This window comes from Colius striatus, chromosome 1 (genome assembly GCF_028858725.1).
Source record: "Colius striatus isolate bColStr4 chromosome 1, bColStr4.1.hap1, whole genome shotgun sequence".
Taxonomy (NCBI): Eukaryota; Metazoa; Chordata; class Aves; order Coliiformes; family Coliidae; genus Colius; species Colius striatus.
The window spans coordinates 124,053,569-124,068,626 of NC_084759.1; the positions used below are offsets into that span (position 1 = coordinate 124,053,569).

The 15,058-nt window shown below is 41.3% G+C and overlaps 2 protein-coding genes across 5 annotated transcripts in view; one reads left to right on the forward strand and one right to left on the reverse strand.

Annotated features, from left to right (window-relative positions):
• Window positions 1–3,172, forward strand: part of FAM162A (family with sequence similarity 162 member A) — a 10,868-nt gene extending 7,696 nt beyond the window's left edge. The window contains exons 4-5 of the mRNA XM_062005729.1: window positions 891–999; window positions 2,903–3,172. Coding sequence (XP_061861713.1) covers window positions 891–999; window positions 2,903–2,998 — 205 coding nt within the window. The 3' untranslated portion in view covers window positions 2,999–3,172. The remainder of the gene's footprint in view (window positions 1–890; window positions 1,000–2,902) is intronic.
• The window catches only part of KPNA1 (karyopherin subunit alpha 1), a 61,685-nt gene continuing 47,451 nt past the window's right edge, over window positions 825–15,058 (reverse strand). For 2 of the 4 annotated variants that reach the window (XM_062005662.1, XM_062005643.1), the window contains 3 exons: window positions 13,496–13,623; window positions 12,604–12,782; window positions 825–10,722 (listed from right to left, as the gene is read on the reverse strand). In XM_062005662.1, the coding sequence (XP_061861646.1) occupies window positions 10,535–10,722; window positions 12,604–12,782; window positions 13,496–13,623 (495 nt within the window). In that variant the 3' untranslated portion in view covers window positions 825–10,534. The remainder of the gene's footprint in view (window positions 10,723–12,603; window positions 12,783–13,495; window positions 13,624–15,058) is intronic. The other 2 variants (XR_009819514.1, XR_009819513.1) reach the window with 2 other exon arrangements.

Consider the following 15,058-nt stretch of genomic DNA (forward strand, 5'->3'; position numbering starts at 1 on the left):
AGAAAACTCCTTGTGTTAAGCACTTTTATTTCTTTTGACAAATATTTTTAGCACGCTTCTACTACTGAGGGAAAAATCAGTGTTAAATACACCACAGTTCTAATATGGATGGAGCACTCCAGGGCTTTGCAAACACTGGAAGGCAGTAACACTAAGAAAAAGATCACATTAGTAAACCCATCCATCTCCTTTTCCTGTCCTCTACATAGTGAAAATGCACACTTAAATGCTGCTGCCTTCGTCCTTTGCAGTGCAGTGGAGTGATCTGGAAAGGCAATGTTGCCTCAACAAATAAGTATTGGGTTTGTTTCCAGCTTTGAGTGGAACACTTTTGTGGCCAAGTACCTCCCAAGGTAGTTGTGAACAGCCTTTCTCATGCTTGTAAAACTGGGGCTGTTTAGTCTGGAGGAGACTGAGAGGAAATCTCATTAACATTTATAAATATCTAAAGGGTGGGTGTCAGGCGGTTGGGACATCCCTTTTTTCTATAGTAGCTAGCAACAGGACAAGGGGTAATGGGATGAAGCTGGAACACAAAAAGTTCCACTTAAATATAAGGAAAAACTATTTCAGTGTTCAGGTGAGGGAGCCCTGGCACAGGCTGCCCAGAGGGGTTGTGGAGTCTCCTTCCTTGGAGGTCTTCAAGACCCGCCTGGACATGTTCCTATGTGACCTGATCTAGGTGAACCTGCTTCTGCAGGGGGGTTGGACTAGATGATCTCGAAAGGTCCCTTCTAACCCCTACCATTCTATGATTGTATGAAAAGAGCCAAGCACTGTTAGCACTACACACAATTACAAAGACAGTACACTAGGAGAAATGGAACAATTATCCAGGTTATTTATTTGGGTCTCTGACGATGAGTCTGGGTTTTTTATTATTTCTTAAGGATTGAAACAATCAGAGCAGCAAAAACCACACTGCGTGTGAAGTTCAGCTATGTCATGATCGCCTTGACTATACTGGGATGCATAATCATGGTGATTAGAGGGAAGCAGGTAAGATGTTTTTTTGGCTGGTGAGTGCAAATCGATCTTTACATAAACTCCTCACTTCCTTCTATGGATAATTAGTACTGTTTTAGTTGGGGTTCTGGTTGTTGTTTTGGTGGGGTTTTTTTTCATTTTATTACTGCACAAAAATAAGTCCCAATTTCCCCCATCAGTGACCCTCCTTGATTAATTCCCAGGTCACAAAAGTGTGATGTCACTGTTAGGCTGCATATGCTTCCTTTAACAGGGAGGGGGGGAAAAAAGACAAAAAAAAGATCTTTTTTCCCCTCAGTGCAGTACCTAATTTGTGCTTTTTTAACTCCTTAATTTTGCTAACAGGCTGTGAGAGTTAGAAAGAGCACCTTCTGTTGTGAGGATCTGGTAGGCAGGTAAATAAATGTTCCGTGCACCAATGGAGTACTACGGACTTACTACAAATTCTCTACATGCTGTAACACTCATAGAATCAATAGAACAGAAATAGCAAATGACTGTGTTTCTCCACAAGCAGACTGAAGAATTCTCAGAAGTCTTTTTTCACAAGGAGGAGATGGTCAACAGTAACTCCGTACCATTTAATTACATTACAAATGAAATCTTCCTTTAGTGCAGATAGAAGAAATTTTCTCCCAATTATTGTTTTTTGATTCAACCAAGAATGTCATAGAAGAGCTCTCATTTCCTGTAGATGCTCAGCATCCTTCAATTGCACAGAACTTGGGGCAAGACAGCAAAGTAGCTCAGCACGTGGCAGAATTAGGTCTATGACTTAACTCTTGTCATATTATGCAAATCAAGTGTAAAGTTTAAGATTCCAAGTGCAGCAAAAGTTAGTCATGCTTTATTTTTATGTGTTTTTAACATAGCTGGTGAACTATTAACTTTGAGGTATTTCTGTAAAGAAGCAAGGAGCGCTTTTTGTGTCTTGAAGCCAAGCTCAGCAGCATTCAAGTCAAGGAACGTGAATATAATCTGTGAAGCTTATTATCATGTTACTTCAGACAAAAAGTTTCTCTCTCGTAACAGAGAAATGGTCCACTATGTTCTTTTAAGGACAGCCAGAAACAGAATATCCTGAGTTTAAAGCATCTACATGGTTAGAGCCTTAATTGTATGCTGCTTTTCCCTGTTGAGGCTCCTTCTCTGGAGACATTCGAAACCCACCTGGACAAGTTCCTGTGTGACCTGCTCTAGGAGGTCCTGCTCTGGCAGAGGGGTTGGACTAGATGATCTTTTGAGGTCCCTTCCAGCCCTTCTGTGAAGCAGTTCTTCTGGTGACAGTGTTCATAGAATCAATCTTGTTTCTAGGGACTTGAGTTGTTCTATTGACTTGTTCTAGAGCAACCTTAAAACCCCAGCACTCTGAATTGCTGAAGTGCCAAGTGACATTGCTGTCAGCATTCACTTATCAAAGCAAATGATGCAGCACTCTGAAACAAAACAGTGGAAAGGTTTTTTCCCCAGCGTCAGCAGATCAAATGCTGACCATTCCCAGAACACTTTCCTTTTATATTGCAGTAGTATGAATGCAAACACCAGAAAGAGGAGGACAGCTGCTTTGGGACCCTTCTTTTCACAGCAGCTGGAATCTATTTAACTTTTGATATGTTTCCAGTACCTCTGACTTCTGATGACTAGAGATTAGTATTAAATATTGACTAGAAGTGCACAATGTATCTTCTAGTGCCATAATAAAGTGGTTTAATTTACTCCCAGAGAAGTAATGAATTTAAACCAAACTGTCTCTGGATATTTTATTTTAACACTATCTCTTCTTCTCTCTTAACACCTGACAGAACTGTAACTTGGCATAAGACAGGCCAGGTATTTTGTAAACCATGAATTCAAGTTTCATTTCTGTGGTCCTTTAGGTGATACTTTCTGCTCTTGTTTTGTTATTGCATTGTAGGCTGTAAAGAGGCATGAATCTCTTACAAGCATAAACCTGGAGAAGAAAGCTCAATGGAGAGAGCAAGGTGCTCCAAGTACATCTGACAAACCTTAGAGGATGAAATGAAGAGGCCAACGACTGGGGAGGAAACGCTCAGTCTTTTTCAGCACGGGTGGACACAGTCACATCTTTCCTGTATGTTAGTTCTGTACATTCACGTTCAAGAAAGAATGAATACATTACCCTGTGATAATAAAACCAGAAATATGTATTTTCTTTTCCTAACAACCTCCCCTTTCCTCCAAACTCTCTTCTTCAGGGTTAGCAGAACAGGACAAGGGAGCAAAACTGGACAGATGGAATAGTTGTTTCTCACGTGTGCTATGTACTTATTTACCACTGACGAGAAGATAACTGGGACAACCCACTTAGTTTCCACTTGTACATCCATAATTGGACAAACAAAATACCTTCACTGGGCAGGCATCTGCTATCATTGACTATGTCAGGTCCCATCAGGAAGAATGGTGCTGGATGTATTAGATATTGTTACTAGCTGTTTCAAATATTCCATATGTTCCTCTTTGTGCAAGAGAGAATTATTTAAAGTCATCAACAGTAATTGTATGACCCATTTCAACATCATCAAAATGATCATAACTTACTCAAAAGTCTGCTTACCTGCTCTAGGTCCAATATATTCTGGGCTGACTTAAGTGAGGGATCGATTTGATAAAAAGAGGAGGGCTACTGACAGTGAAATGGCATTCCAGAGAACCAATGTGTTGCAGGTAACAACAGATTTTACACCAGAGCTGGTAGTGAGATGAGAGACTGTCTAAGCTGAGGCAACAGAGGTGACTATTTTGAAGAAAACTAAGCAACAGCTTCAACCTGTGCTGTAAGACTTAGTATTTCAAGGCACATGAGTATGAGAAAGTCAATGAGTCATTCCTGCTCTTTGCTGCTGAGCTTTTTCCAAACCTCATTTAATTTACTTGTGGTTTTCTTCCCCCCTTTAAACCATCATGTTTGCTTTTGTGATACTAGCCAACTTAAAGATCATCTGTCTCAACTTTTGGAAGCAGCAGACCCAGTAACATTTGCAAAGAGCAACTCCCAACAGTCCTATTTCTGGCATTCATCCCAGAAGTGTCACATACTGTTCATGCTGCACGGCCTGAAGCAAGTGGAAACAGTACTTTTTCCTCCTCCTTTCAGTTAATTTGGAAGGAAATGTAGATTTGAACAGTCCAGAGAGTTCCACACTATGCTGTTTCCCAGGACTACCTGCTAACTGGCCCTAGGGACTCCAGAAACAGAAGAGTTTGAAAGATAGAGTTTGTGAACTTCCCAATAGTGGGAGGCAGATGATTTTTCTTGAAACTCCTTCCTGATTATTTTTCTTGTACTACTAGAAGTTAGCACTGTTGCTAAAAAGATTAAAAGCCCTACAAAAATCTTTTCTTTGTAGCTGGAAAAAACTAATAAGATATCTAGTGGAGTCCTACTCATGAGCTGGAAAACAGCTGGTGCAGTCCATTTTTCTATGAATCGCATTTCTGGGTACCACCCATTGATGAGATGTAACCAATCAAGCTGTGCAGTTACTCCTCCACAGAAAGTACAACCTTCAAGTGATGCCACGACCTATCATCAGATGCTCTGTAAGGGAGTCACCTCAAGTATGCCATCAGTGGAGCAGAGGGCAGGCTTCCACAGATTTATTCACTCATGTAGCACTGAATGCAAGTCACATTTAATCCCACTGCAGGTATGTGAACCCATCTTCCATGACAGCCCTGGTTCTTTGCCACACCAGCAAACACACGGGGAACAAAATAATATCTTCCCAAATGGTGTGCCTGTGCTCATGCATATATTAAATGAGACTAAAAAGGAGAACGTGCACTTCAGATTGTATTCCAGGTTACCATGAAGAGAAACTTTGGTTTATGCTTGGTGATGGGAGAGCTTAAAGCCATGCATTTCAGAAGTTTCCCCTTCAGTAAGCACCTCCAAGTGCACTCTGTGAACAGAACTGGCAGGTACCTCATCTGCTTTGGGAAATACAACTATTTGGACTCATCCAGCTGGTTAAAAAAAAAAGCATTTCAAATAAAAATATGTAAGATATCACTTAGAAGGCAACACCTCAGAGCAGCCATGGTCACCAGTGTTTCATTTAACTTGATTTTCTACAAGCTTTATATCATTGACTCAAAAACTGAACTCTGGTCTGGTGGTTTGACAAAAGCTCCAGGTAGCAGTCATACATCCTGTTTTTTCTATCACTCTTGCTACCTCCACAGTTTCAGTATCTACCATAAAAACTGTGCATCGCTGCACACCTTTGTGGTTTCCTTCATCTTCCACATAGGCTCCAGTCTCAAATAAAACCTGGAGCCACTGGATTTTGTGCTGTCTCCAGCTCACTCCAAAACATTGCAGTAATTTTTTTTGCAAGTAGTTGGGTACTACAAAAATTATTGAAATCTTTCTCAGAGGCAGTGAAAGAGACCACTTCTTTCCTGTTGGGACAGCTTCCCGGAAAGCACTTTTTAAACACAGACAATGGATAAAAATAAAACATCTCTGACCTCACCAGCCAGTCTAGCTGACTGGAGAGCTTCTGAATACACCTCAAATCACCTGATGAGCCCACAGATTTAGCCTAGCAACTTTTAACAGCACCTGATGGAAAGGAACACACTAAGCCCTTAAACAGCATTTCATTTTCCTTCCCCTCTTTGGTTTTGTCTGCAACACCATTCACATTTATTCAAAAGGTCAAATTATCAATCCTATACCATATGCCATACTGCTGTACCTGTTCCTGAGACAACTGCAACTTCCTAATGCAACAACAAATCTGACAACGTGAACACTGCCTCAAAAGAGCATGCAGTGGCCCTACAACAATACACAAAGAGGTCTTGTTTAGTTTTCTCACGAGACTTGGGGATCTGAAGAAAGACCTTCACATCTACTGGCTAAAACCGGCATGGGAAAGTACTAACGGTGTATTGTGCCAACTCCAGAAGCAAAGAAATCATACTGGAAGATATGGGGAGTTAAGAGCTGGCACAGAAACATTAACTGCATGAAAGGAGGACAGCTGTTCTGGAAATCCTCAGAGAAGCACAGAGGTGGATCACTAGGAGCATTGTCTGATGTAGGACTGGATGGTGCAATCTGGTTCTTCAACCGCGTCTGTGCTAACAGCATTAAAAAATGCAGGTTCAAGAACATGTAGGTTTTCTGGGGTCACTGCCTTTCTCCCCTGTCTTTACGATGAAGTGAAGGGGCTCTGACCATCATATTTGGTTGGCATCAACAAACCAACACAGGAATTTAAGAAAAGGCCAAAGTCTCTAGGCAGCAGTTTGCTTCAAATGATTGTTTGCAATTGTGGTGTCTTCCCAGGAGCCCCAAGCACCGGTCCTGGCTTAGTTATTGAGCTTTCAGCATCACCTTCTGCCCAGTCACCTGTTGTATCCTCCTGAATCCAAGAGAGAACCCTGCCTGTCATGTTCCACTGGGAACTTTGCTAACAGCTCCCATTCACTACCCCAATAAATACACAACTTAAAAGGCATTACAGGGCTGCAGACAGGACTGCTACAGAGCAACTGCAGGCAGTCCTACATCCTCCTTTCTCTAATAAACTTTAGGGACAAAATTAGACATTGTTAAAACCTGAGTGTAATAGTTCCACCTCATTACCAATGCTGCAAGAACTCACAGAGATTCCTGGTTCTCATGAATCTTTTCACCTTAGCCTTTGCAGCTTTCAAAAGGTGCTTAGATTGGATCTCCAGAAATAGACAGAAACAAGTGGGTTAATTCAACATTTGGGGTAGGAGAAAAAGAAAATAAATGTTACCACTTTTCTGGCACAACACACTGCATGGCTGAGCTATGTGAGAAGAATCCAAGAACTGCAGTAGCTCCCTGGCCTATCCTCTACACATGAGGCCACGCTGCCTCTTACTTGCACACAAAACAAGAAACTCAAATTCAAAACATCGTATGATCTTCACAAAAGTGAAAGGTAGAGGTGTTCTCTGACACAGTTCCTGTTGGAGTAGCAACACATCCTGGAAAGCAGAGAATACTGGTTTCAGTGTTCTAGCAAGGGACATAAAAACTTCGTAACTCTCACGTCCTTCTAAGAAAGCACCTCATTTCTCACCTGAATGGAACTTATAACCTTTTTACAGTCCCGACTGTTGCCAATATTTCATCATCCATTTTTAACCACCGATAGCAATACTGAGTGTTCCTGTAAAATAAAGTTTCACCAATGCCATATATAATGTTAACATAAATTCCCCATTTCTACTCAAGATTTCTTTTTGTATCTGTAAGCATCACACTAGTCACACAGAATCGTGTTAGGAAGTAATGTTCAGGCAATTGCATACAATGATCCTCATACTCTTTCAGTGGCACTTTTCCTCCAAAACAGAGTCCTTCCCCTCTGGCCTGAATGTCATTTATTAGATGGGTAACGCTACACTATGTGTTTGGCTCTGCTAAAACACGAATCATTTACTTGCCCTTGGCTTACCAAGTAATTCTGATAGTCTGGATCAGTGAGCTGTTCCTTTCGTAATTCACAAGTCTGATCTCCCTTCCATACTCATGTAATTGGCAGCCTCTGTTACAAGTAGATTTCATTTATTTTCAACCTATTAATAAGGCTAAGTCAAGCAAGGCCAGGAACAAGTTGCTGGAAGATCCTGATGTAAATTTAAAATTAAATTGAGACCTATGAGTTAGCCACATGTTAATCCATTTAATGTGTGCCATGTTGATTTTTGTATTGTTTTAGTTTTCAGTCAAAATATTATGCAGTACCAGTCAAATGCCTTACACAGTCTAAGTATATATATGACAACAATATTACCTGTGTCAACCAGGCCTGTCACTTCAAACAAACATCGCAAGTTTAAAGACTTATCTGCTCTGAATTCACATATCCACGGCAAAAAGTAACAAACACTGGCCAGGCTCCTTGCACAAGAAGGCACACCATTCAGCTTAAATGGGCTCTTTTTTCTGTTGTTTAATTCACTCATTTAGAGGCAACTGTCGATATTTTCTTGGGGAGGGGCAGGAGAGGGAAACGCCAATGCACCACATTGTTTTCACTAGCCTGGAAGAGAAAACACTTATATATATATATAGATATATAGATATGCATATATATACACACACATGTGCATGTGTGTACATATATATACGTGTGTGTGTGTATATATGTATATATACACACCAGTGTATATATACACAGAATATACATATATGAATATACAGGATATATGCACACACACTTTGCTCAGATTTGTTTACAAAATATGTAGCATTTTTTTATATCATCCAATAAGAGGTACATGATTTTAAACAAATCTTATAGAAATGACATGTTATTGGAAATTTACACGTAAAAAAATCCAGCACAAAAAAATCCAAAAGCTAAAACAAGGTTTTGCTACTAATCAGTGCTTCTATCACCTTTCAAGAAAAGAGAAACACAGTTATTTATATGTGATGTAAAGGCAACATTGAGGGTTTTTTTTGCTTTTTTTTTTTTTTTAAATTAACCACCAAATTTAACCCCCTAAAATTACAAAGAATCAAAGTCCATTTACAGATCAAGTGCAGTAAACTAAATGTTCCTTCAGCACAAAGCAGCACTAGAGAAAATGACTGGGAGAGGGAAGGTGGAGGCCAACTGGCTTAGCTAGAGAGGCAGCAGGTGGCTCCTGCAGTGGCCACACAGGTCAGCCTCCATCCCGAAGCAGAGATGGAACTAAAGACTGCATTTAAATAACGGTCACACAGAGCTGACGTTCAGGCCTTTGCCTAGCTTCTTTCAGCAGTTTGACACGTGATTTGTGTATTTGTGTTATTCTGTATCCCATGGGCTGGTTTTGCTTTTGCAGCAGCTTGTCACCAAGAGGAGCTATAAGGAGGATCTTGCAGACAGCTCTGCCGCTACCGTTTACCACAGGTACAAGACACTGCAGCCGTCAGTAGCAATTTTGAAATGTTTACACTGGACAAATGTGTGTTCCAAGCATCCAAAAAGGCTTGAAAGATCACGGCCCGATGTGGGGAGGGGGGAGCAGGTGGCCTGGGGAATTCATTGCATTTACAGAAATGGAACCGCCATTTTCAATCACATGGTGTCTCCCTCCCCAGCTGCTTGAAGAGTTTGGGGTCAAGCTCAGCTGAACCCAGTGAGGAGCGGCTGTGGGCCTTTGCATCAGACGTCTGTGATTCAAGCAGGCTGCGGAGCCAAGAACATGCTGCTAGCAGAAGGGCAGCCTCCAGCTGCGGGCGGCAACTGCCATGCAGTCGGCGACATGGTGCAGGTGTCACCTGGAAGAATAGTGCGTTCCGTGCGAATTCACCCCAAGTCCCGTAAACAGCACGAGGGAAAAGCAAAATGGAAGGGCCAGGAGGATCCGGCTATCACGTTGCTACCCTTAGAATGTAGTGTCATTTTCGCTGTTAAATAAGGGGCTCGACCAGGAGGATTCTGTTTCATTAGGTGAGCTGGAAAGGAAGCTCTTGTCTCGTGAAAATGAAAAGGAGGTCCAACGCTCCTTGTGCTAAGTTTTACAAATTAAGATCTCTGCATTTTTCAGAAGATAAATCTGTTCAAGTCACGCTGTGTAAAAATGTAAAGAGGCAGACAGGAATTTTTCAGCCATAACTATTAATACCGAGGACCAGACTCTGGAGCATGAAGTCAGAAAGGGCTTGATACTTAAGGAAAGCCTGTCTGGATGATCAAACTGTGCTGGCAAGCAAAAGTGGAAGTAGTTTCTGCATTCTAGAAGCTCCTTAGGAAAGTTATTTCTGGGTAGGTGGGTAAGAGTGACCTATTCACAGGCTCTTCTTTTTTTTTTTGTGGATGGAGAGGAAAAACTGGGAAGGTATACAAATCTCCACGGCGGTCTGTAATCCAGCCTGGGAGCTCAGTGTTGAGAAGGGATGGGGGCCAGATGTGTTCAGTACTTTTAAGAACCAGAAAACATGTCCATTGCAGCCTGTTGTTGCAGGGGACAGAGAACTTACTCCATTGTTTGTAACATGTTCTATATGCCAATAACCCCAGCTGGCACATACAGCAAAGTAACTTCATTGCATGTGAAAATTTAATGCATCTCACACAGCCGTCCAAAGAGGCATCCAGGGAAGAACACGGGGAATGAATTCAGCAACGTTCTCAGAAAGTCTGAATGTCTCCCTGGACTGCAGGCACACGCTGCAGTAAATACAAGAGAAAGGCAGCCTTATCTCAGATGCCGGCAGCATGGGGGCTGGTGGAGGAGGGTTTTCCTGTAATAGGAGTAGGGAATATCTTGAAGTATAGAAAGGTGCCTCAACTCCACGAAGATGACAGTGGAGAGGTTCAGAATCTAGAGGAAAAGGGTGATTCTGGCGACCCCTTGCCAAGGAGGGGGGATCCTGCCATGGAGAGCCAAAAGTTTTCCAGACGTATGTAAGAGCGTGTGCACAAGGCAAGCGAATGAGCGCAAACAGGGGTATGGAAAACATTGAATCACTCCACAGGTGGCTTGTGGCTCGACAACAGGACTGGCTAGAGAGGGGAGCACACAGCACAGGGGCACCTCAGAGCTGGAAGCCTTCCATGGGAGCCTCACACTGCTGGAAGATGTACTGTTGCTGGCTGAGATCCACTTGTGGGGCAATGCTGCTGTCTTCATCCTCTGTTCCAAAGTAGTGCTCAATCAAATCAAAGGCTTTCTGGTAAATCTCTTGATTCTCGTGGCTCTGCAGGAATTCGATCTTGTCCAGGCCTGCAGAGAAAAGAAACATGCAGAAGTTAAAGCTTGGTGGAAGCATATGACCATGACAGTTTTCCTTCTGCTGTGAATATCAAGTTCCATGACAATTCTCTCACACTTTCAGAAATATCAGGTGTCTCTGTGGAGACCCTTACCCATTTTAATCTCTCCACAACCAAGAAAAAGCAGCTTGAAAGTGTAAAGGACAAGGCCTCAAAGACTTTTAGGACCAGGTTTCCTGGAAGTCTGTTCACGATGCTTTGTTCACAAGGAGACTACAGAATCACATAACTGCATGTTGGAAAAGGCTTCTGGTAATCATCTAGTCAAACCTGCAACCAAGCCCAGCATGGCTACCATCACCAGATTAGGTCAGCTGTGTCTAGCGAAGTCTTCAGACTTCGAAAGATGGAGACTCCATTACATAATCTGCATCACATACAATGCGGTTAAACTCATGCAATCAAGTTTTTGGGCAGATATTAACCAGCTGAGCAAATTCAGGCCTTGTAGTCATAAACAAAATAATATACCAAGCTAAACTATCTTTGATACCTAGGAATGAAGTCATAATGAAATCTTAGCCACTCACAGAATCGCAGAATTTCAAGGGCTGGAAAGGATCTTGAAAGATCATCCAGTCCAACCTCCCTGCCAGAGCAGGACCACTTAGAGTAGGTCACACAAGAACTCGTCCAGCTGGGTTTGTAATGTCTCCAGAGGAGACTCCACAACCTCCTTGGGCAGCCTGTTCCAGTGCTCTGTCACCCTCACAGTGAAGAAGTTTTCCCTTATGTTTCTTTGGAACCTCTTATGTTCCTGTTTGTACCCATTGCCCCTTCTCCTATCATCATTAAGAAGAGCCTGGCTCTATCCTCCTGACACCCACCCTTTACATACTTGTAAACATTAATGAGGTCACCCCTCAGTCTCCTTGAAGCTAAAGAGCCTCAGCTCCCTCAGCCTTTCCTCATATGGAAGATGCTCCACTCCCTTCACCACCTTTGTGGCCCTGGGCTGGACTCTCTTCAGAAGTTCCCCGTCCTTTTTGAACTGAAGAGCCTAGAACTGGACACAATATTCCAGATGCAGCCTCATGAGGGCAGAGTAGAGGGGGAGAAGAACCTCACCCAAGTAAATCGCTAATATTTGGAACTGTAGTGGCTATCTTGTCTGTTTTACTAGGTACAAAGACTAGAGGAAACAATTCTCTGATACCTCACAAACGTTTCCGCAACACTTACAAAAAAGTGAAGTTAAAACCTAGAAGCACACAAGAAAAAATCCCAGTTCTTTCTTGCAGGTCAAGGTAACCATGAAGGGAACTATGATTCAAGAAACTGCTTCAGTGATACTATATACTGCTCTTGATTACCTATTTTTATTTTTTTTTAGTTAAGTATTTGTGAATCAGTAAGGAAACCAACCTTAAGAGCTGCAAACACCCATCAAGTGCAATGAAATCATGTACCAGATGAATCTGTTATGTGCCAGAACCTCAGCATAGCAAAGGCAAACAAAAGCAAGTTGCTGCTGCTGCCATAATTCTACAGGGCAGCACAAACGGAAGCGAAAGGTTCGAAACCTGAGCAACAGAGCACTACACCTGAACTTTTATTTGCAGTGGAGGGAAGATACTGAGGCTGAATGACGTCCAGAAAGCTCCTTCCAGGTCAAAAGAAATTGAGAAAGGAATATCTACACACTGTCTCTAATCTACCTACAAAGACAGCGTAAAAGATGGAGAATAGGGGTAAATGCAGACTTGCCAAAGAACAGTTAATTTTCAGGTAATTAGTGATAAGAAAATTAACAGAATGGAGTCTACTGAAACTCTAATGGGTTCACGATCATTGCTGAGACCCCTGACTTCCACAGACGTTTTGCTCGTACCATACGCTTCTTCAATAAGAGCGCAGTAAGGGTTAATGCCAGAGCCGCTGCGTTTGGATTCCTGCTCTCCAAGCCTCAGGATGTTCTCCAGCCCATTCAGCGCTACTTGCACAATCTTTGAATCCATTACTGTAAGGAGGTCACAGAGTGGTTTGATGCATCCCAGTTCTACTAAATACCTGAAAAACACATGGAACTCCGTAAATTGTCTGCAAAATTATCGTTGCTGTAGCTTTTTAAGCGTGATAGTCCAAAAACAAAACCAATCACATAGAATATGAACTTCAGGACTGGAGAAATTATAAACATCTATTTGTATCTACTTCATTCTGCTGAAACCATGAAAATAACTTTAAAATATCTTCTCTACATCTCTGTGTATATTGATATAAAACAGGAATTTAATTTTGTAACTTAGTAATAGAAAATACTTACAAAGGTATAAATCTATCAGCTCTAATAACATATTTGCACTTTTATGATTTTATTTTACAGAAAATTGCACATAAGCCTAATGTATCAGTATAAGTTAAACAGGAAAAACAATGCACACAGTGCCCTTGTCCGAGGGGCTGAGCTACTTCTTCTCAGACTGCTAATCATTTTGTTACACTCCACAATGACTGCTGAGAGATTAATTTAAAAGTTGCATTTAGGTTTTTTCAGATAAGAGAAATGGTTGAATTAAGCAAATATTACAGCTGGAATGCTTCTGTGATTTCTTCCCAAATGAATAAATGCCTCATTCACAACTCAATACAAAGGCAGGGTTTCTCTGGACACAACACTGGAAGCATACAGAAAGGTTTTCCAATTTCCAGGTTATTAGTTTGACTTCTTACACAAACAGTAATTCACTCAATTGAACAGAAAGATTTGAACTACTTCATACTTGATCTGTTCAGCAGAGCCTCCAGACGTTGCATTTGTGATTGCCCAAGCAGCTTCCTTCCTTGTCCGAAACTCAGCCGTTTGCAAAATATTTATAAGAGCTGGAAAAATATGGGCATCTATGACTGTCTGCAAATAAGAAATGACATGTCAGGATTATAACAAAAATGATACATAACTTCATCATCTTGAGCTACTTCCTGTCTGTGCTCAGCATTAACACACTAAACAATGAAACAGAGAAAAAAACTTCAATACTACATTTACAGTAGGTGAAACAACAGAGCAATGAGAGAATCTTCAAAACAAGCAAGTACCAATATGTTCTCTTCTGGTGATAAGACAAAGCAACAGATGGTTTGATAGTGTTAACTGCTTAGCTTAGCTCACCAAACTGATGTAAGTCAAATGAGCACTTAGTTAAGTGACTCAGTCAAGTTAATTCAACTTTCAAGTGACTTACCCTGGAAGAAGCCTTTTGCAACAGGACACAAGTGGCTTAAACCACCACCTCAGGCCAGTTACATACATGACAAAGATCTGAAACACTTTCCCAAGGATCATTCAGTGAAGCAAGAGCTTAGGATTACATTTTAAAAGCTATTGTTTTACAAATGAAAGTCATCACAGAACTGATAAAGGCAAGTTCAAAGAAAGTCAAAGAGATCATTTTCAAGGAGCTCCACAGAAGAAAACTGACAGATTAGGTATGTGAAAAGCTACAGGCAATTCACACTGTGGATGGTTACTCAGTGAAAGAAAAATCAAGTCTCTGATACTTCTTTTACCCCTCCTGTTTGTTTGGCCATCCACACTACATCTACTTTGTAAATCCATACCACATATCAGTTTTATCAATAGTCCTGTAAATGTTATCTCCTTTACCACAGAATCTTCGCTTCTAGAACAGCAATCACGCTTTCAAGGAAAACCATCTTTCCTTCCATTGTGCCATATTATTCGCAAAGAATATTTGGGGGAAAAACGTCTTAACTGAAATTTTTTAACATGAATGCTGGAAGTGATAGGTCATAAACAAAATAAGGTATCTTAAAAAAAATAACTAATGCATTTTCCCCCCGACATATTTTATTCTGAAAAAAAACACACGAAACTTTAAAATATATAAAAGCAACACACCATAAGGGTATGTGGAACATGAGAGCATCTGCTTCATTAAGGTTATCAGATGAAAGGACCTTTTCAGCTCAAAGGGAGACATAAGTAATAGGAAAGTAATAAATAAAACACATCCTGACACAAACCTGATAAGACAAGGGATAAGAGAGAATATCGCAAAGAAGGAAAGGCTCCAGTCACTAATTTATGGGCCATTAAGAAACTACAGGCAGGGTTGTACAGAGCACCAGCCTAGACTTTGTAACTGATAACATGGGGACAAGTGGGGAAAAAAATAGTAAGGAATCTTCTCTTAACCTCCCTCTCTAGCCCGTGTGTGTGCTTTAAGGATTAGGTGCTAGCAACTGAGATTGGTATGACTAAATTGGGGACAGCAACTGGATCAGACCTCAGCAGAAACCTTGTGTCTGTGAGATAATCAGCT